Here is a 23905-nt window from a genome sequence, read left to right as displayed (position 1 = left end):
AATTTTTATCAAATGTATTTTCATATTTTTTGCACACTATATATATTTTTCTTTTTGGCAATTAAGCTTGTTCTACACTACCATTTAAAAAGTTTGGGGTTCGGGTATGCTTATGTCACTTATGCTTATCTGTGTTTATTTAATGAAACAGTAATACTGTATAATATTATTACAATTTAACACAACTGTTTTCTATTTTAATATATTTTTAAAATGTATTTATTCCAAAGCTAAATTTTCAGCAGTCATTTCTCCGGCCTTCAGTGTCACACGATCTTTCAGAAATCATTCTAATGTGATGATTTGATGCTCAAGAAACATTTCTTATTATTATCAATGTTGAAAACGTGTTGCGGAAAGTTTTTGTTGAAACTGTGATACATTCATTTCAGGATTCTTTGCTGAATAGAAAGTTCAAAAAGAACAGAATCAGAAAAACAGAAAATTTTTAAAATGATAAATATTTTACTATCATTTTTGATCAATTTATTGTGAATAAATATGTTAATCTTTTTTTTTTTTAAGTTATTTTTGCATTTCTCCTCTTCTATAGCTTGTTTCCTAATCTAGTTGTCAAATAAACCTGGCATTGTACATTAAGAATATGTTTGGATCCATAAATTGCTTTTGTACCTCTTTAGTTCTTTGCTTTGAATAAAAGTGTATGCTAAATGCATACATGTAAATTAATGATTGTGTGGCTTACTGAAGAAAGTGCTATTAAAAAAAACGTACTGAGCCCAAACTTTTGATAGGCCTATATATTTATATGCGTATATACTCACAGGCCCCCAGATGGTGACACAATCCTCATTAACATTTCGGAAATTGTTGGGTTCAAATGGATGCCAGTAAGTGAATATGACTGGAGTGTGATCTGTCCATTCAAAGTTCATCTGCATAGCTGTATCATGTAGACCAATCCATAACTCCTCTATATCTAAGACACAGGAAAATAGAGAGTCTGAAACATCATGAAGCTTGTGCCAAATTGTATAAAATATTAAGACCTGTTGCCAGAGAATATATATTGAATTAAGTTTACTTTTACCCCATTGGCAAATTACTTTTATATTATTATGATTATTTTATGTATTATTTTAAAATAAACAAAATTTAGTGAGGGTTATGCTCGAGAAAGAAAAAACTGTTTCTTTTTTTTTTTTTACCAGAAAGACAAAAATACTGATAAAGCAAATGTGTTTCTGTATATTTATGAATGGACATTTGCATGTGTATACCTTTCTTCATATGCTTAGTGATGAATTCAAGCTCTGGGAGGGTGTGGATGCTAACAAGGTTAGCCTCCATCTTCTGACACATTTTGTGGGCAGAGCTCCAGTCCAGGTTGTCTGAGTTCAGCCTATAGCAGCCCACCTGGAAGTTTTGCCAGCCTACATTACACTGGTACCGCCTGTCATCTGCCCAGGAGTCTGTTTCACACACAGACACAGGTGAGATCCTCAAGACCAAAGCAGACTTTCAGGTAGATCAGCAGAATCCAAACTAAAAACTTCTCAGCATGCAGGAAAAACATGCAGTTTTGGGGCAAGATACTCAAATTGCATGGCTGGGCCAGACAAAGTTTACCCCTGAAATAAATCAAGTCATATTTAATCATTTAAAGAATAAGTGCAAGCAGTGGTAACATTGCTCTGTACATTTATATGTGAACCACAGACCGCAAATGTGCATACACACACTGCACACATACCTGTGGTGAAGGGGTCGAGTGTGGCATTGGGTCGTTTCTTGCAAATGTAAGGCAGAGCCACTGAACAGTCCCGGTTGTGCCAGCGACCCTGAGCATCGGTGCTGATCACTCCACAGTTTTCCTCCTCATCATAGCTTGGCATTTCTACAACACACACAAATCCATGGGATAAAAATACCTCCTTCCTAATTGAAATGCAAATGAGCTCTTCTGTGCCAAATAAAATAAAAACTACTAAGAACACTAAAGACAGCAGAACAATGAAGTAATACTGTTTTAAATGCAAAAAGAAATATACAGTCTGCTGGCCATTACTGGTTTATTTTTTGATCACTGGTCATTATCAGAGGGCTAATAATGCCAAATAAATAAATGAATAAATAAGTAAATAAATAAATAAACATATAAATTCACGACCATTCAAAAATACAGTAAAAACAACAATATTGTGAAATATTACTACAATTTAAAATAACTGTTTTCTATTTTTAATATATTTTAAAATGTATCCCTGTGATGGCAAAGCTGAATTTTCAGCATCATTACTCCAGTCTTCAGTGTCACATGATCCTTCAGAAATCACTCTAATATGCTGATTTGGTGCTAAAAATTTCTTTCTTTTATCAATGTTAAAAACAGTTTTTCTGCTTATTATTTTTGTGGAAATTGTAATTTCAGAACAACATTTATTTGAAATAGAAATCTTTTGTAACATTATAAATGTCCTACGAATGGGACTTTTTAAAATCAATTTAATTTATGTTTGCTGATTTAAAGCATTAATTTCTTCCAAAAAGAATCTTACTGATACAAAACTTTTCAACAGTAGTGTAAATAAATAAATGGACATGAATTAATGACAAAAAGAAAAATTGCAGGTCATTGATTCAATAGAAATAATTCCATTGCTATATATGAGAAGAAACTATAAATACATAAAATTCCCACAGTTATAAAGATTAAAGTTAAACAGCTGCCATTATAAGAAAATATTGACTGCAGAATGCTTCAATTGTCCAGAATGAATTATTCAGCTTTCAATAGCTGAAGCGTTAGTTGAAGTTAGCTAAAGTTTAAAAAATTGGAGTGGGTGTGGTTATATGAGGGTGTGGCTGTAAGGGGTGTGGCCTCACCTGCTTCCCAGTTTAGGTATTTGAGAGGGGCGGAGTCAGCCCACTGCCAGCCACCATTGAGATCTAAATCATTCAGGCCCATCCACAGGGTGGCGCTGTACGCAGTTAGCAAACCTGCAGTACACACATACTTTATAAATACATGCCACTGAGTTTGAAAAAAAAAAAATGAGAGTAGCAAATTCTGTCTTGTTTGTTCTACATTTACCAGAATCCTTTCTTTTTAATCCCTTTGCAAACCAAATCATTTTTAATGTAATGAATGCAAACATGTTTACATCCCTCCGTCTCTCACCGTTAATAAAGATTTGTTCCTCTACTTTAGTGATGCTGAGCAGGTCCGCTCCCTGCTGTTGGCAGCTGGTCCGTGCTTCACTCCAAGATAGCGTGGCCTGAAAGTTAAACTGGTAACAGTTATCCATCAAAGGGTTTATGTCCCAAAACGTCTCACAGTCAGTACCTTTGGAAAGAGAGAGAGATGCATTTTAGTGAGCAGGAATATGTGCACTATGATGTAGAGTAGTCTCACATTCCAGCTTCCAGACTAAAACAGTAAAAGAACGTCCTGAATTTAGCAGACCAGGTCTTTGAATGACGTGTCGAATTCACTCACTCTTTACTGAGCAGAAGCCCCAGCGCTGGTCCTTTCCGTAATCATGAGTAGTGGCACACCAGTGGAAGCCATCTTCCCTGCCCACACTGGTGCAGCTGTGGAACCACTGGCCATCGTAGAGGAAGGGGAAGTAACATGGGCTGCCATGAGAGTTTCCTTGGATGGTGTAGATTTCTATGGAGAAGAAGAGACAGAGAAACACAAGCTGCCTAACTTCCAGAAGGAATTCATGATTACCACCAGGGAAGACAGATAATGATAAATACATACAGTGCCGTATTGGAACAGTAATGACAAAATTGTTTAGTCAAGACATCTGCAAATATGATTAAAAGATGAATATGAGACAAAACTACAGAATGTCACATGTTATTATTAGCCGTTTCAATACATTCATGTTTGACCAAATAAAAAGGACAGCACTTTTAGAGTTTCTTTCCCTAATCTGATGTGAGCATAAGTATTGGAACAATTGAATTTAAAGCAACTGTAAAAGTGTAAAAGCTAATATTTAGTTGGCACTTTTAGAGTTTCGTTCCCTAATCTGATGTGAGCATAAGTTTTGGGACAATTGAACTTAAAGCAACTGTGAAAGTTTAAAAGCTAATATTTAGTTGCAAATCCCTTGCATGCAATCACAGCAGTGAGTCTGCCACCCACAGACATCACCAGACTCTTGCTTTCATCCATTGGAATGCTTTTCCCAGCCTTTAATACAGCCAACTGTTGCTTGGTTTGGGGAGTTTCTGCCTTTAAGCATAAGTATTGGGACTTAAATCTGGAGACTGACTTGGGCAATCTAAGACCTTCCATTTCTTTGCCCTGATAAACTCCTTGACTGAGCTAGGAGGGTGTTTTGAGTCACTGTCCTGTTGCAATATGAAGCACTTTCTGATGAGTCTTGTGGCATTTTCTTGAACATTGGTAGCCAAGATGTTTTTGTACACTTCTGCATTCATTCTGCTATCACCATCATTCGTTAAGTCATTAATAAATTTGAGAGAGCCTGTTCCAGAGGTAGCCATGCATGCCCACACCATGACCCCACCTCCACCATGCTTCACAGATGAGGTGTTATGCTTAGGATCATTTGCAGTACCGTTTTTTCTCCACACTTTTGCTTTCCCATCACTTAATGTCCATAAAACTGTTCCAAAATTCTACTGGCTCACCTTTGTGCTTTTTTGCAAACTCTAATCTTGCCTTTCTATGTTTGCTGCTGATCAGAGGTTTGCATCTTGCTGTGTAGCTAATGCTGTGGAAGTCTCCTGCGGACAGTAGATTGTCAGACCATCACCAACACAGATGAGTTATACTAAGACAAAAAGATAGAAAACTATATAGGAAAAACAGAGAGCACATGTCAGACTGGAGAGAGGGTGTGCAGTTGTGTTACAGTTCTACCGCTGCTGCTGTTCAGAGCTGTGGAAAAGTAGGACACAGACGCACTTCCAAAAACACTCTCAACTGAACTTTCAGAACTTACGCGGTTTCATTCTTGCAAACACACACACACACACACACACACACACACGCACACACACACTCAAGCATAAAAACAGCTCTGTGTTGGCACATATCAATGGCAACTTTCTGTCAGGAACACTCCAGAAGCGACTCTCACAGAGACCACGAAACACAGAGGTGAGAGGAAAGAGAGGGGAGGGATATGTGCTGTGGAGTGTCTGCTTCTGAAAGAGTTTAACAGTTCCGTTTCAGTTCAGTTGCCATTACACTTAATAATGATTCTGGTTCCTTAACGAATCCATTGACAGTTTCTGCAAGTTCTTTTTAAACCCCCAATAACTATATATACTAAACAAAAATGCAATTAAAAAATCATTTTCAGTCAAATATTTCAATACAGTAATTTCAAGTAGCACTAAATTCTTTTCAGAATGTGTATAACATTTAATATAATAATATTTTTAACTAAAATATAATTTTATTGTAACTAAATTCTGTTGTAACTAAAACCACAGTGTCCATCAGTAATGTTATGACCTAAAAATAAAATAAACCTAGTATTTAAAATTTTTGTTTTTTTATATATTTATTTATTTTTATTTTTTTTTGCCTTCTGAGAGGACTTGGACAACTTTTAGACAAGAAAGAAACTTCCGGAAGATTACAAAAAAATCCTCAGTCATTGTGAACCAACTAAACCCCAATTTAACTACTGTAGAGTAATGAATGACTGTGATTTCACATCTAAATTAGTCACTCTGAGACAGATTGTCTGATGGGACTCAGACTGAGAGACGACTGGGCCTCAGCACTGTATAAAAACACTGGCCAGACTTTTTAATTGGCTTCTGTTTTGGTCACTATCCAATCAGGACAAATTTAGAGTTGCCCATGGCAAAAACATCCACACGCGGAAAATCCTAGTCTAAATATCACTGAGGCCCAAAAGACATTCCTTGCCCTTTGTTTTTTTTTTTGTTGTTTTTTTATCAATCCTCTCTCAATCCTTTTCTCATTTCTTCTTTCCACAATCTTTAATTTCTATGTTTTCTATAACACTGCATCATAAAAATGTGTGACAGTGACAAGCAATTAAAAACAAGTGACACGACTTTGGTTTCTTTGCCCCACCCGCAATGCAATCTTATTGGTACAAAATTCTTCTCCATATAACTGTTGTAAAAAAGGCCACACACAGGTTATATTCATGTGTCTTAGTTTCCCTTGCAATACACTACAGTCGACTCAGACGCAGCATCCATCCTGCGAGCCAATCAGCGCTCCGGGCAGGATGCGCAGGTCAGCGGTCCCGCCCACTGAACTGAGTTAGAACGATCGGGAAAGCGGACGGATGCTAGCAGTACTGTAGCGATTTATCTTTGCTAAAGTTGTGTGCGTGCCTATAAAGTAAGTAACAGTCTGTTCATCCTTTCCAGCAACAAGAGGATAAAATCGCTGTTTTTGAAGTAAACTCACTCTAAAAAGAGAAACGCACAGATGCGCATACACGCAACTTTCATCTCTCTGCCTCTCTCTCTCTCTCTCTCGAATTGGCAATATTTGAGAAAAGGGTTTAGCGATTTCTAATTATTGGGGGGACTAGCCCCCTTCAATATCTATGGTTATCGTCCTGATCAGACTTGAAAATATGTTGTGGTACTATTGTAAAAAAGGCCACACAGGTTATATTCATGTGTCTTAGTTTCCCTTGCAATACACTACAGTCGACTCAGACGCAGCATCCACCCCGCGAGCCAATCAGCGCTCCGGGCAGGATGCGCAGGTCAGCGGTCCCGCCCACTGAACTGAGTTAGAATGATCGGGAAAGCGGACGGATGCTAGCAGGTACTGTAGCGATTTATCTTTGCTAAAGTTGTATGCGTGCCTATAAAGTAAGTAACAGTCTGTTCATCCATTGCTTTCTGCATTGTTTGTGAACGTTTAACTGCTCCGAGTGTTTATAAGTTAATGTATGCGAGTGACAAAGACGACCTAGCGTGGAAGATGTTCGTGTGTGTTTACATACTAGTTTCCTCACATATATTACCGTTATGTTTAGAAGACATAATCTATCTGCCATTTAATCATCATATGGTTTATTTAATATATATATTTAATATGTATCGCTCATTTCTGAGAGTTAAAGCACTCTTTTGGCGCATGCGCACTAATGTTCTAGAGTCTAGACAGAGCTGCTCCATCTCTGTCCTCAGCACTGAGAGGTGTCAGATTTCAACTGCTCATTATTAGTAATTTCTAGCAGCGCATCTTCCCTTATAATGACACATTTGTTTTCTTATTTGAATGTTTAATCACTGTATTTAATATATTCTTTGTGCAAATATTGTTATTATATTTATTGTGACCACTGTTATTTGTTATTTGTACTTACATATTTTTATTTTATCTTTAATTTGTAGAAAACCACACAAACATGAAAACCGAAATGTCTTCAGTGTACTGAGTTTGTGGTGACAATAAATGGGTTATTCCCGCATACCTGATCATCTGTGGTAAAGTCTCTAACCGGACGCTCTGTAGTGGGTTTGTTATCAACCGGCAAATTAACAACCAGGAAGAAGAGCTACCAGTAGCCATTCCTTTTTACAACTGTACTCTACCATTTCAATTTTTTTTTTTTAAAGAAATGAATGCTTTTATTCAGAAAGGACTCATTATATTGATCAAAAGTGACAGTAAAGACATTTATAACTTTACTAAATATTTCTATTTCAAATAAATGAAGCGCTTTTGAACTTTCTAGTCATCATATAATCCTAAAATGAATGCATCATGATTTCCACAGAAACATTAAACAGCAAAACTGTTTTCAACATTGATAATAATACAAAATGTTTCTTGAGCATCAAATCAGCATATTAGAATGATTTCTGAAGATCATGTGACACTGAAGACTGGAGTAATGATGCTGAAAAATCAGCTTTGTCATCACAGGAATAAATTACAATTCAAAATATATTGTAAAGATATTAAAATAGAAAACAAATATTTTAAATAGTAATATTTCACAATATTACAGTTTTTGCTGTATTTTGATCAAATAAATGCAGCTTTGGTGAGCATACAAGACTTCTTTTTCAAAAACATTAAAAAATCTTACCACCCTAAACTTTTGAAAGGCAATGTATATTAAACATCAAATAAACGCTGACTGGATGCAATTCCTTTTAGTGTGGACAAGCAAATTACTGGTTAAGATATGAGAAAGAGAGAAAGAAACAACATTTAATGTGCTGACCTCGGTACGACTTGGCACAAAGGTCTTGATGGTCATCATAGACTCGCCACAGAGACTTTTGGGAGGGGGATCTTGCAGGTGGGAAGGCAGCGGCCGAGACATTGCCAGTGTCGAGGAGTAATTTAGGGGAGGGCAAGGAAGATTCAAGCATCTCCAAGAACTTGCTGCAGCTCCAGGTCCAGCGCACTCGTGGAGGCTCGTAGTCGCACCAAAACACGCCCAGTGGTGACTTGTTGCCAGATGTGCTCACGTTGCCCGTGGTGATGCCCAGGCAGAGAGAGGAGCCAATGTTGAAAAGCCGCCCCCTGGTCACCCATTTCCACAGCTGGGCGTCACCCTTGCAGGAAGAAGAGAGGTAGAGCATGTGATCTCGTACCCCCAGGCAGCCCTGCGCTCCCTCGTGGAAAAACGCAAAAGTGTCCGATTCATCTGTCTGTGCTGTTGCAGAAAGATAAAGAGAGAGAATAGTTATTAGCCTGACATTGTACAAGAGAAATTTCATAATCCTGAAATCGTAAATATGGAAAAATCATTAATGTTTGATTCCAGCCTAGACATTTATAGAGGTTTTTAATGATTTTACCCACCATTAAACCAAATGATTGATCCTACAGAGACAATTTCCATCAAACTCTCAATGTCATGTGACCAAAACGGTTTTTGTCTCACAGCTATTCTCATAGTATATTATTACTGCAGTAGAATAAGCAAAACCCTTTTGATTCTCTTTCACCAAAAACAAGTAGTTCTTATCCAACACAAGCAAAGCACAAATCCTATTCAAACAATCCCACAAAACGTTTTTATGTGCTTTGACTTGCCTCAGTTGTAAAACAGTGATTTTGACCAGGTGAAAAGTAATTGTTTGAGGGAAATCTGCAGTTTCATGTTATCATATTCTGTATGTGTGGCTTTCATAATGGCTGCTCTCTATGGTATAATATGGTCTGCAAATTGAGCTTTTCATCTGTTTTTCTCTCTGCATGCTTTGGTTTTGGAACACATATGTCTGACTGCAAATAGATAGTAATTTACAAAAACAAAACAAAAAAAGCCCAACAGAAACTGCCATGAGAGAATACAGACAATGGCAATATTCCTCTTTTGTGTGAGCAAACACATTTATCCCAGTTTCATCATAACTGCACCCATCAGTGGCTTGTGGTGGTCTTCTGAATCTATGTCTTCTACATATATACACATGCTCCATTCAAGATTATGGGGTGAATAAGATTTTTTTTAAGAACTCTCTTATGCTCACCGAGGCTGCATTCTAAATAACTTTATATTCCTTTGCAACATTATAAATGTCTCCACTTGCACTTATGACCAATTCAATGTATCCTTGCTGAATAAATACATTAAAGCAATGTCACGTCAAAATCTCAAAAAGTGTGTTTTTAAACGACATTGTTTTATTACTATAAGATATAGTAATAAATAACTTCTCACAGATAACTATTTACAGTACTTTTGATTTTAACATGACTGAAAGTGATGATATCTGAGTGGGTGAGTTTTTTCCGTTGTAATTATTCCATCCATTTTTATTGGTTTAACCAGTTAAAGGGGTCATACGATGCAATTTCAAGTTTTCCTTTCTCTTTGGAGTGTTACAAGCTGTTCATGAATAGATAAGATCTCTAAAGTTGCAAAGACTAAAGTCTCAAACCCAAAGAGATATTCTTTATAAAAGTTAAGACTCGCCACGCCCTCCTAAAACGCCTCGTTTAAACACGCCCCCACATGTCTACGTCACTGTGTGGGAAGATTTGCATAACGCCGCCCAACAGTTCATGCAAAGAAAGAAGGCGTAACTTTATTGTTGCTACCACCACCGCCACCATGTTGTGAAGACACTGTGTGTTTCGTTGCGAAAGCGAAAAACACATTTCATTACACCAAATACACAAAATAATGTTCTTTTTAGCAACATCATATGACCCCTTTAATTACTGGTGTCAAACTTAATTTACTGGTGTCAGTGAGTTTAATCTCATATTTTGCAATGTTTGTTTTGTTTTTGTACTGTTGATTATTTTCTTATCCACAGGATACTCACATTTCAGTAAGAATAACACATATATTGGTATTTGACTAGGTATATGTTGTTTAGTGAGAGAAGGAAAGGGAAAAGAGATGGCTAGTATGACAGTCAAGTAGAAGGCAGAAGAGCCAAACCCGGCAGCGTTCCCAAACACCAGTCTGGTTTCTTTTCATACTTTCATTCTGCTTTTCTCTCGCTTTATCTATCTCTCTCGTACACCCTCTCATTCCTGCAGGGGTGAATGCAAGGTTACAACCACAACATCAGAGAGAAAGAAAATCAGAGCAAAAGAATGAGATAGAAAAAAGAGCCTGAAGAAAGACCAGAGAGAAACACAGCTGTGTTTCCAAACAGAGTAGTTCTAAAGCAGGGAAATGCGATTAATCCAAAAGCAAACAGGACCTTCTCTACTTTGAAAACAAAACAGAGACAGAAAGTTGACTGAGACCCTGGGAGACTTTCTGAACATCATCAAGCAATGCCCAAACATAAATTTCCATAAGTAAGTATGCTGTCAAAAATGTTAAGAAGTTCTGTAACAATGTAAAATATAGTAAATCAGTGTTATTTAATTAACCCTCATGTGGTGTTCGGGTCCTTTTTGCTCTGAAAAATTTTTCTTTTTCCCGAAAATACTAGTTAATGTCATCGCATTGGACTGAAACAATTTTTTGAGGCCGGGTCATTTTTGACTGGGAACACCACAAGTGCAATATAATATAGCATAATGAGTGATTTATAAGCAATTTTTTGAGGCCGGGTCATTTTTGACTGGGAACACCACAAGTGCAATATAATATAGCATAATGAGTGATTTATAAGCAATTTTATGAGGCCGGGTCATTTTTGCTCTGTAACCTCGTAAGTGTGATAGGGTTCTGAACACAACACAAGGTTAAAGGTAAATATGATGTGGCTCCGAAAAGCATTTTGGACTGTTACCAGGATCTGGCAACAGAACATGGAAAATCCTAGATCAAGTTTTTAACACGTGAGATGTAAAATAAAAGTTGAAAATGTGAGCAAATGTAACTAGGAAAATTCCTTCCATGAGGTCCTGATTCCACTTATTAATGACGTGCAATCCCTGACAAACCGGGATTAAAACAAGTCTTTCCATCTTCCTGCAGAACAGCAGAAGAATTTGAGGGCATCATGTGATCTGACTGAGACTGTCATATAATTGGTGGAGGTAAGACCCTGGGGAGACATATTTCAGGAGGAAGGACATGCGCCTTCACACAAACATCAAATACTTTCTCTCCATTTCTGACAGATGAAGGGCAAAGCAGGCACAAGCATTTCATGAGCATCATCTTAATACCTTCATTATAAATCAAGCCTTTACTTAAATGACTAATTAATAAAAACAAAAAGATGAATGACTGTTTCAGTATAATAAGAATGTATGACCACAAACTCTGATCAGAATATTCCACCTTCTGATGATGAGGTCAGTTTTTAATTTGATAAGGTCAGGAATCATTTTCAGATTTAGTCTGAAACTATATACATATATAAAATAATCATGATCAAATAAAGGACACTTACAACTACATATTCATAAAAATCAACATCACAATGCCCTAAGGTCGGTTACTTAAAACAAGGTTGCTGCAAGGGAATCGTTGCTTTGAATAAAAGCATCTGCTAAATGACTACTTACTTCCAGAACTACTGCATAACACAAAACAGAAAAAAAAAACTCACAACAACCGCTGCAGGATGTCAGTAAATAATGCATTAAAGAGCATGAAGTGATAAATAAAAATACAAGAGACAGATTGTAATGTAAAGTGTCTGCAGATTAGCAGTGGTTGTGTGATTGAAGAGAAATTAATAGCTTTGGGTGATTTGTCTGAAGTACTGTTAGAGCACTGAGAGGCAGAATATCGTCCATTAGAAGCTTGCCGGACAGTTATTGAGTAGGCTGACAGCTTACAGGAAGGAACTTTTTTCAGCCTGTGGTTTTGGCATGAATGCTCCTGAACCACCTTCTTCCAGATGGTAGAGATGAGAACATACCATGGCACGGATGAGGCTGCGCAGCTAAATGAATTGTTTTTGCAATCACTGGTTACATAATGCTGATGATGACACTGATATGACTAGTGTGGGTGAAGTTTGTCTCTTCATCAGAGTCTGTGGAATGTTTCCTATTAATTGTTTTCTTAAGGTTTAAAGTGGGCTTAGGCACTGTTAAAACAGGCCTGATTCAAAACTTGCCATCTGAAACAGTTACCACACAAACACCAACTCAGAGCTGCAGGCTAGCTAACACGGGAGAGATTGCTACGATAATGATATTCCACCTCGGGCAATAACCAATCGATTGCCTGAGTAAAAAATGTTGTTATCATAGCAATTAGCTATGTTCTGATATGTTATGTGCAGGGTGGCTGATATAATGCTAATATATACAGTTATACGTGTTGGGGGGTAACTAGTTACATGCAACGGAATTACATAATTTAATTACAAAATAAAAGTAATTGTAATCAGTTACAGTTACAGTTACTGAGAAAAAAATGTGTAATGAAATTACAGTTACTTATGAAAATGTTAAGGATTACAAAAGGGGTTACATCTGCTTTTTTTCACACGCACACCCACATACAAATTTAATTGATTTCTTTCATAAATTGCAGTGACTGCTCTAAAATATGAAACACCAATGTTTCAGGAGTTTAGAACATGCTTGTGCAATAACTCTTTTATTTCCTATATGGGTTTATGTATAGCTATGCTTAATTTTTTTAAGATTTAACTGTTTTTTTTTCCAAGGCATTGTCAATATTTTATTAGCTATGATACCGTTTTTTAAATCAAATCTTTACATACGTGTTTACTGTCATAGCTATGTAAAGATTTGATTTCAAAAGCGGTATCATAGCTAATAAAATATTTATTGTTATGATTTTAAATATGTATTTAACCTCAGAATGATCTCAAAGTCTGGTTTTGTAGTGGCTGTACTTCAAAGGGGACATTGATCTTCCACAAGTTGGTATGATTCTTTAGGGTCTTCATGAACGGTCTGCAACGTACTTTGGTTAAAATTCCTCTGTGGTCGTGTAAAACACCCTTTTTACCTTGCTCTGTTCACAGCGACTCGTTTTGGGGCATGTCCGGTCTGCAACATACTTTGGTTAAAATTCCTCAGTGGTCGTGTAAAACAACACCCTTTTTACCTTGCTCTGTTCACAGCGACTCATTTGGGCAAAGGGCATGTCCCTTTAAATGCTAATGAGCTTTGCTCACCCGCCCCTTTCTTCCTTGGAAGAGCAAAGGCGATTTGCAAATAATCATAAAACATATATAGTGTCAGACTTACTTCATCTGGAGGTGCAGCTGGATCACGAACAATGGGTACTGATCTATCCTTGAGTTTTAACTTTTTAACAAAACCTGCCTTGAATTGACCCTCATTCAGACAGCAGTCTGGAGTAAAATTATTTGCGCAGACATTAACTAATTTAGGTGTATTCAGTGGCGCATTACCATTAAAAACAAAACTAATGCATAGGGCTGTCGCGATAACCGCAATATTGCAATACCGCGCTATTGACGAGCAAACCGCAGAGGAATGCAAGGACCGCAGCCACCGCGATTTTTGCGTGTCGCTATTGACGAGCAAACCGCAGAGGAATGCAAGAACCGCAGCAACCGCGATTTTTGCGTGTTTTCTTTTTTCGTAAGGTTATGCCCTTCTCGTTTTACACTTCATGCATGTGGACTGAATATTGAACAAGTTAGTAATGATAATGTGCACCATGCTGATTTGTACAGAGGCTCTGTAGATTTGCACTCAACAAGCCTAAACAGACAGTGAATGAGAGAGAGATCGACTGAGCGCGTGCGATTACTTGCGTCTGTCCTCCAGGCCGAGTCAATTTTGCATCCAATGTCTACTTTAAAATTGAAATATAATCTTAATTCAAGTGATGAAGGATTTCGAAAGTGTGACAGTAATCAGTGTTTGTTTGTCTGTAAGGTTTACCCTGCCTGGTTTACATGTTTGAAAATGATAAACAGTTGAAAACATTAGAAATTTAGAAAGAATTCGAAATTTCACCCACTCTTATTAGACTGATGTCAAATAAGGTGTACACAAAATTGTGAGAATGCAGTGGACACTTATTTTACATACTATTTAAACAAAATTAATGATTGATTGATCAAGACATTGTTAGCAAAACAGAAGGAGACAATACGGGACCTTCCACAGATAAGGTATTTATTGACAAGGTAAGTTGAAATGGGTCAAACAGATGAGTAATGCAGACTTAGGGTGCTTTCACACCTGTAGATCGATTGCTTTGTTCCAAAACAGGGATTAAAATTATTACAATGTTGCTTTTTATTCTTGGTAGGGTTCGCTTTCATACGGCAATGTTTCTAAATGGACCAAATTTGTTAATACAAGTCACGCGTGAGTAAACTGTTGTTTCATTGGTCAAAGTTCCATGGTTTATTTTCCGGGATTCCGGCGATACCGATATATCGGCAACAGGCTCATATCGGCCGATAATATCGGCAAAACGATATATCGGTCAGGCTCTAAAAATTATTACAATGTTGCTTTTTAATCTTGGTGCTGTTCGCTTTCACACGGCAAAGTTTCTAAATGGACCAAATTTGTTAATACAAGTCACGCGTGAGTAAACTGTTGTTTCATTGGTCAAAGTTCCATGGTTTATTTTCCGGGATTCCATTAGCTGTCACGGCTGTCATCCGTCAGGATGGAACGACAACAGCTTTGCTTGCTTATTGTTGGGTTTTTTGTAGCTGTCCTTATATTAATTTATCATTTTGAGAAGCCGAGACCACCTCGTTCAGGCGATCTCAGACCGATTGTTTTGGCACGGATCCGGGCGCGATTGCCGTGTTCACATATGCCCAAACTAACCGAGCTAAGGGGGGAAACGCGGCAGGTTCCGAAACAACGGGCCAGCTGTGAAAGCACCCTTAGCTGACAAACTGGTGAGTATTTGCAAGGTGATGTGAGTCCACAGAGGTGGAGGCACAACGGAAGGTGAAGACTGACAGATGGATGATCGAAGCAAGTAAGCAGAGCAGGTAGGTAGCCAGATAAGCTGCATACAGACAACAAGACCAGACAATGGAAGAGTGATCTTTGATGGCTGGGGGATTTAGTTGGTAGGTGATGTTGTTGATCTGCCTCCGGATGGCGAATGGACCTATGTAGCGGGGACTCATCATTAGTCGAAGATGGATTTCCCTGATGAACCAGACCTTCTGTCCTGGATGGTACTGGGTTGCGGTGCTACGGCGAGTATCAGCCTGGCTCTTTAGTCTCTGAACTGCCTGCTGCAGGTGGACATGAGCTGAGTCCCAGACCTTCTCGCTCTCTTGGAACTAGTGGTTCACAGCTGGAACGTCCGATGGCTCACCTGACCAGGGAAACAGGGGTGGCTGGAAGCGGAGTACGCACTAGAAAGTGGTAAGTCCCGTGGTATTCTGTCGTAAGGAGTTCTGCGTGTACTCGGCCCAGGGAAGGAAACGGCTCCAACTGTGCTGATGGTTATGGCAATAGCACCACAGGTATCTCCCAATCTTCTGGATCTTGTGCTCAGTCAGGCCGTTAGTTTGCAGGTGATAAACTGAAGACAAGCTGACGGAAACTCTGTCAAACTTCCAACATAATTGGAAGAAGGCTTGCCACACCTGGAGATGAATTGGGGCCCGTGGTCGGAAACGATGTCCTCTGGAAGTCTGAAGTTTCGGAACACATGTTGGAATAGATGCTCTGGTTTCCAGAGCGGTAGGTAGTCCTTTTAGAAGGATGAGTTTGCAAGACTTAGAGAACTGATCCACGACTACCAGGATGCAGGTGTGCGAGTCAGAGGGAGGTAGATCTGTTACAAAGTCCACTCTAAGGTGAGACCAGGGCCGTCGAGGAATTGGTATGTAGTGCCTTTAGTCCTGGACCAGCGATATAAGCACTAACATTTATCTAGGCTCGGACAGGGGTTGCTTAAGAAGAGTGAGTCAGTTGAACAATTAACTGATTTATTGCCAGAAACAGCAATGTAACAGACACAGCCTTAACTGGGTATATAAATGATTAAATAAAACGAAGAGCTCTTCAAAAAAAGAAATAACAAATAAACAAAATTCAACAGAACCCAGTTTAAATGTAGTTCTTTGTCCTTGTATATATGGGTCTGAGTCCAAAGAATAGTTCCTTAAACCAGTGTGTGCACAAATTCCAAAAAGCGATCAGTTCCTTGAATGAGTGTATGGATTCCAAACAAAAGGGAAGTTCCACTCCTCGAATGTAGGTGCATTGAGTGCACTAAGCATTCCTACCAGTGTGGATGAAACAAGGTTGATGCTTTTATGTGGTGTTTCGATGGACTAATGAAGCCAATCGGGCTCTCTCTGTGACGAATCTCGCGGCTGGCCACATCACTTTCATGATCGTCACACAGTCTCACTGGGCTGGGCGCGCCATCTCCAATTCTTCTGATAACTCAAAAAACCAATCTACACAAAGAGTAGAAGAAATAAATGTTCTGTTCTTTACATGAGACCTCATTACCTTCTTTTCTATCTTTCAAAGTACAATCGGTGCAACCAGTTACTATAGATGCACTTAGATTACATAAGCAATTGTATTTTTTATAAACATGTGTTTCCAAAATAAAATGAATTACACAAATCAAAAACAGCAATAAAGATGTTAACATCACTAACACAGTGTTTTACATTCGTTCTTCTCCAAAACATCTCTTTTTAATGTTTAACATTAACATGAAATGTAATTGCATTATTCCCTTTTAACTTATTCAAAATACCATGTACAACTCAAAATAAATGCACTTGTAATGCATCTGCATTATAACCCCTTTACAATCACTATTTTGCTTGAAACGATTCACTCAGACCCATTATGTTGCACCAGCAGGTCACCTCTAACATTAAAACATGGCATGCATGAAAGTAAAAGTGTGAACATTGTCGTAAACGACATTGATTGTTCTTATAACTATGATACTATGTACCAAAGTTGGTTTAAAACATTGAATTCTCGGGTACTCCGATTGGTTTTTATAAGGAAATTGTCTTTTTAAACAAACATACACCACTACTCTATTCCATCTAAGTAGCTAGCCAGAACAGAACTAGCAAAATGTGGCTCACTCACCGGAGATTAATCAAAGTTGACCAAACAGTGCTTCATTCGATGTCCAAGTGGAATCCAAGTAGTAAACAACTTAGTAATTAAATTCAATGATGAAACTCATGATTTAAAGCTAATTTTGCAGAATTTTAAGATATAAACTCAGGAGCTCATCGGCATGCACGTTTCTGGAAGAATCATCGACAGGAAAATGGGATTCTTGCTTACTCTACACTCCACTCCACTAGGAGGAGGAGTAGAGTGCCCTCTATAGGAAATTATATACTACTACCTCTGACTTAGTATCCCTAATTTTATAGGGGTTACAGGTAGTAGGACCAGCTTACCTTCTGGGAGACGGCGAGGAGTTTTGGAGATGGCACAGACTGAGCAGCTCCTAACATACCGGGAGACATCCTGGTCATGTTGGGTCACCAACAGCCGTTCTGGAGAAGCGAGAGGGTTTGCTGGCTGCCTGAGTGTCCAGATCCCGGAGAGGTGTGAACTGAATCGCAGAGGTGTTGGTACATAAATTCTCCCTGCTGGACCTCCCGTCTGACCAGGTTTTGAGCAGGTGGCCTCGGAGATTTGATCTATGGACCATTGAATGGGACTCACTATAATGGCTGGAGGGAGGATAGGTTCAGGAGGTGAGATGCTCTAATCAGAGTGGTGGATACAGGACAGCGCATCAGCCCATTGGTTCTTGGATCCAGGCTGATGGCAATGAAATTGAATCGGGTGAAGAACAGGGCCTAGCAGGCTTGTCTGGGGTTAAGATGTTTGGCATCACGGAGGTATTTCAAGTTTTGGTGATCAGTAATGACCTCAAAACTAATAAGATGTTAACAATGAAGCGACAATAGAAATTGGCAAATCCTAGGAATCTTTGGAGTTCTTTGATGGTAGTGGGTTGAGGCCAGTCCCTGACAGCCTGCACCTTCCTCTGGTCCATGCGGATGCCATGATGGTCAATGACATACCCGAAGAACTGGATCTTGTCTCAGTGGAACTCAGTGTTTCCTCAGTCCTTGGAGGACAGGTTTCAAGTGGTGGCGATGTTTGGGCAGGTTCCAAGAGTAGATGTGGATATCATCTATGTACATGATCACGAAGTGATGGAGGAACACCATTCATGATTCTCTGGAACACGGAGGGTTAGTTGGAAAGGACATACGGCATCACCTGGTATTCATAGTGGCTGGCGTGATAAAGGCAGTCTTCCATTCATAGATCTGAATGAGGTTACACGCACTACGCAGGTCCAGCTTGGAGAAGATGCGGGCACCACGCAGCTGCTCAAGGGCGGCAGGGACCAGAGGAAGTGGTATTTGATGGTCTGAGAGTTCAACACATGGTAATCAATGCAGGGCCACAAGCCTCCATTTTCTTTTACTGACGAAGAAGAAGCTGGAAGCTGCTGGTGATGTGGATGGGCTTGGTGGATGGACTGGACGAGATGATAACAGATGACCTCTTGCACCATAGTATAAACACAGATGGTGCGAAATTGGAGCGTGTATTCACTCACAGAAGAACTGCCTGGGCGAAGCCAGAAGAGTTGGTCGTGCACTGATAACGTGGTCGCTGTTTGTCCAAAGACCTCCTTGAATTGGGTAATAAATGCCGTGATAGTGTTAGTTACTGGGCTGTTGGCATTCCATATTGCTCTCACCCATTGAAGGGCTCGTCCCAACAGGAGTGAGATGATGTAGGCGATCTTGAACCGGTTATTAGCAAACAATTGGGGCTGGATTTCAAAGAATAGTGAATACTGAAGCAGAAACCCCCTGCATGACGGGCCATGGGACTGGCAGAGGCAGCTAGTGAAGGAAAGGTGAGAGATAATATTGACTGACAGTTGGTTTCAACAAGTTCTGCAAATGGATCCGGGTTTGGATTCGATTGAGGTTCAGTTTGTCATTGCATGGCGTGTTCTGGTCTTCTGTTAACAAAACAGAAGGAGACAACATGGAAACTTCCACATATAAGGTATTTATTGACAAGGTGAGTAGAAATGTGTCAAACAGATGAGCAATGCAGACTTAGCTGACAAACTGGTGAGTATTTGCAAGGTGATGTGAGTTCACAGCGGAGAAGGCACAGCAGGAAGATAAAGACTGACGGATGGCAGATCGAAGCAGATAAGTAGAGCAGGTAGGTAGCCAGGTAAGTTGCGTACAGACAACAACAAGACCAGACAATGGCAGAGTGCTCTTTGATTGGTTTTGAAGGGTGACTTTATGAGTGCAGGCAGGTGCGGTGAATCAGAATTCTGGGGATTGTGAACGAGTGGGTGGAGCTGCAGGATCTGGCGTGGCCAGTGACTTCGTGACAGACATGGTTAACTTATCAGTCAGTTTGTCCATTTTACAGACAAAAGTTATTTTGATAAAACAGTGATTTAAAACTTTAAAAAACAAAGGTCCTTTATTAGACATCTATGGTTCCATGAAGAACCTTCAACATCAATAGAACCTCTGCATTGCACAAAAAGGTTCTTTAGGTGGAAGAAAAAAAAGTTCTTTAGATTCTTCACACAAAGTACAAAAAAAAGTTATTCTGATGGTTCTTCTGGGATCACTGCAAAAAACCTCTTTTGGAACTCTTATTTGTAAGAGTGTACCTCTGTACGTTTTTCAAATCTACTATTGCCAACGTATTAGAAACTAGTCGAAAGCTTTGGAATTTGGGGTGTAAATCCCCATGAAGAATACAAAGGATACCAGAAAATGGAAAAGGCAGAAGAAACAGGCGCTCGGTGGGGGGGAGGGGGTGGGCTCAACTCCATGAAAGGGTGTGTGAGCTTAGTCATGTGGTGGTATGTGGTTTTCCTGAACTCTCATTCTAAGCTACCAAAGCTAAACGTTTATTATTACGACAGATGTATTTTTGTTTCTCCCTTCCCTTTTTTGGAGGAGGGTAATGAGTAAGGGATATGAGAGGGAGAGAGAGAGAGTGAGAGAGATGGAGTTAGGGGGAGAAGGGTAACAAGCCAGCTGGGAGACGGAGGAAAAAAAGGAGTGAGGGAGCAAAAGGAAGCATGTAGAGAGAGGTCAGGGTTTTGTGTAGATGATCCTTTTATTCTGTAAACAGAGAGATTGACCAACACACAGGAAATTCTGGCTGGTATTTGTTTCTCAGCTCCCGTTACTGAGCCCTTAACCTAGCCAGAGTTGTGACCTAAGAACCAACCCCAACTGAGATAGAAACAGATCTAATATAAGGGTCTGCTACCAGTTTTTTTTACTGTACTGGTGTGTTTATGATACACTAAATTTAAAAAAGCATCATCCATAAAAAAAAGAGCTAGAGACAAAGCTAAAACGATGCAAAAAATAATGCTATTACAACAATACATTCCAAATATTAAAACAAGTGTCAATGACCCAAAAAGCATGTATATATAAAAAGATATAAGTTACAGCTGCTATCAGAAACAAATACATCTGAAGCATTGAATGGTCAGTATAAAGTCGTGCTTGATTGTAATTTTATTTCATTTCTATGTTACCAAAATGTGCATGGCAATTAAAACGTTTTAAATGCCAAAATTTATAGAAAAAAGATCATTGCAGACTGGGTAACCAGATTCCAAATTGAGCATTGCATTAAATATTATATAAAAATACAACATTTCGATTATGAAAATATCAATCTTTTAGTCATTAAAACTATTTAATTATTAACAATTCAATAGATTAAGCTGTTGTGTAGGTGACACTGGCCAACAAAACCACTTTAGGGCAGAGAGAGAAAAAAACTTGCATCTTCTCATGCTAAAAATCACTGATTCATATTCCACATCTGAAACCCATCGGTCAGCAACTACAGCATTTTGCGCTGTCGGGTCTTTGGTGACGTGTTTTTAGCTTGTTCAACTAGGCCTACAGCTCTGTTCTTCTACACTTTCTTTTTAATAAGGTGACTATCTGACACAGAGGTGCAAAAACCTATCCTGTCTCTGCTGGACTGTGAAGTTGAGAGAAGCACTAAAAAATAAGACCACCGAGACGTAGACAGCCCTCAGCTGCGGCTCGTTATTGTGTAACTGGATATATTTAGAGCACATCTGCTTACGGGGTGAGAATCAAGCACTCGAGAACACAGGTTAGCAGAGCAGTGTGAAACCAAGAACATGCTTCTGCAAACAAGCATAACGACTGTCCCTTAATAACGAAAAATGTCCCCTCGCCCACTAAAGTTAAGATATAAAACATAAAAGCTGTGCTGATGGTACCGCGTCTGTGGACAAGTTTTCCGAATGAATCTTTTAAATGAACAAATCAGTCTCCTTACTTTCATACACTGACTAGTTCGCAGGATCTCCATTTTGAAGCGAGTCCTTTTCTGCCTTCAGCGATTGAATACAGTACGAGCAAATATCATTAAAGAGTGCGAACTATAAATAAGCATATCATTTGTTGGACTTACTGTACTCAATGAAGGAGAAGCAGCAATTGGGATAGCAAGACACTTATTTGTGAAGAAAATGAACCAAGGAATGAACAGAGTGTAGGCCTACTAGTTTGATATAAAAGAAAGCAGGGTGCGAACTACGGGGGAGCTAGTTAATAAGACATGGGCTCCCCTGAAAACGTGATTTGTGAAATTTTGGGGGGTCTCAAAAAATATTGACAATGTGTTATTTTGACATGCAATTTCAGTTTTGTGTAATGTGATCATCGTGGATTATTATGACAAGGTGTTATTTTGACGTGCAATTTCAGTTTTGTGTAATGTGATCATTGTGGATTATTATGTGTAAAATTGCAAAAATATCATTCATTCATGCATGACGGTGATTTAAACCTAATGCACCTCAATAGAGATAACTATACATGCAATTCTTGTCACGAGCATCAAGGTGTGCTGCGGTGCAAATTCCACTCATGTTTAGTACATGTTAACAAAGATTCGTAGAAAAAATATAAACATTGGACTCTGTGGTCGATTCTGTGTTAAGGTAAGGCATGTTATTCGCAATTATGTGTTGTGGCTGGGGTGTTATAGGTCTGCGTGACTCTCGATGTCTTATGCCTAATTGAACGGAGGAATTATGGTATTCTTCTGTAGCCTGACGACGAGTAACTTTACGTTAACCGTTGTTCATGTGAACTCAAAGACAGCCTGATGCTTTGTTTATGGACTATTTGTGGGTGGCTGTTTGTTGCTTCACCTATCAATTCGTGTCGATAAAGTATAACAGGGTAAATCCTGTATCATGATTTATCCTATATAGTGCTTGCATAAAGCAAGTAGTGCATACACTAGCTGTTATGTATATTTGTAAGTCATTGTAAGCCCACGCGCAAGCGCACGACCCCCCACCCCCCATAAAAAAAAAAAACATGTGGGCTCCCCCAAAGTCCACGGTATAGTCCGAACACTGAAAGAAAGTATGCAGCTGACTGCTGACAAAATGATGGAAATTTTTTCATATAGCCTAAGTCTTTGCTTTTTTGTCAATTGTGCATATTCTTGTGTTTAAACACCAATTTTGACAGAGTTTCGTCTTTTTAACAACCTGTTTATAACGAATCATTCAAGTAAACGATTCAATGACTCATAAACATCCACAACAAAAGGACATTCGCATGTCGCCACCTACTGGCGTACCTACATAACCTGCAGAATCTAAAGTGAATTTTTAGTGAATCGATTCAAATGATCCGAGCCACTTTAATTAATCAATAGCCCCAGCACCAGCGCTCGCACTCCCCTCCCCCGGTCTCTCTTCCTCTTCTCACATCTGGTTCCACTCAGAGTTTGGACTTTCATGGCATTCCTTCACATCAGTGCAGCCGGAGCCAACACAACAGCAGCACCCCAAATAAAACCAAGCCTCACATTATTAGTAGCCTATTATCTTTAAATCACACAACACGTCTATAATCATGACAACATTAAAGCAGTCATTAAAAGGCATAACGAAAAAAGTGATAATGAAGCGCAAATGTTTCCTACCTGAGTGCACGGTGCTCCGCTCCAGGCTTAATAGTAGAAATAAATATAAAGTGCATCTGCAAACATTTATCCACGCGCGACTCCAACAGCCCTCCCGGTGCCCGCCACCGTGCTGATGCATGCCCGCGGAAAGTAAAACGGATGATTGTCCTCTTTCCCGCTGAAAGAGAAGCAGGAACGGTAAAGAGCAGACAGGCTTTGAGAGTGTCAGTGTCGCTGTGTGCGTGGACTGTGATGAGTTCAGAGTGAATGAGAGGGGCAGACCGCTCACTTTCACCGCACACACGCACACGTCCCAGGAAAGTGAAGCAGAAGAAGGCGGAGAAGGAAGTTTGAATGACTACCCGATACCCCGGATAAGTGTCCAGGACTGAGAATTTACCAAAAGTTCTCAACACTTTGCTCTGAGGAAAGAGAATATCACGACATTGTTCATTCTTTGTGAATATTTGCTCACATTCAGCACTAGTAGACTAATAAGCTAAAGAAACAGCGTAGATCAAGTAAATCAAGTAAATATTGCCTATTTTCTGCACATGAAGTTAGACTAATAACACA

General features: G+C 39.2%; 1 protein-coding gene across 1 annotated transcript in view; it reads right to left on the bottom strand.

Moving 5' to 3' along the window:
• The window catches only part of LOC107689094 (C-type mannose receptor 2-like), a 43796-nt gene extending 20166 nt beyond the window's left edge, over nt 1-23630 (bottom strand). Inside the window, exons 1-8 of the mRNA XM_016487000.1 lie at nt 23348-23630; nt 8187-8624; nt 3461-3634; nt 3143-3307; nt 2848-2961; nt 1715-1858; nt 1242-1433; nt 786-940 (exon numbers count right to left, since the gene is read on the bottom strand). Of these exons, the coding sequence (XP_016342486.1) occupies nt 786-940; nt 1242-1433; nt 1715-1858; nt 2848-2961; nt 3143-3307; nt 3461-3634; nt 8187-8624; nt 23348-23468 (1503 nt within the window). The 5' untranslated portion in view covers nt 23469-23630. The remainder of the gene's footprint in view (nt 1-785; nt 941-1241; nt 1434-1714; nt 1859-2847; nt 2962-3142; nt 3308-3460; nt 3635-8186; nt 8625-23347) is intronic.
• Nucleotides 23631-23905: the final 275 nt, after the last annotated feature.

This window comes from Sinocyclocheilus anshuiensis, unplaced genomic scaffold (assembly GCF_001515605.1).
Source record: "Sinocyclocheilus anshuiensis isolate Anshui unplaced genomic scaffold, SAMN03320099.WGS_v1.1 scaffold653, whole genome shotgun sequence".
In the NCBI taxonomy this organism is placed as follows: domain Eukaryota; kingdom Metazoa; phylum Chordata; class Actinopteri; order Cypriniformes; family Cyprinidae; genus Sinocyclocheilus; species Sinocyclocheilus anshuiensis.
This window is presented reverse-complemented; position numbering and strand designations above follow the sequence as displayed.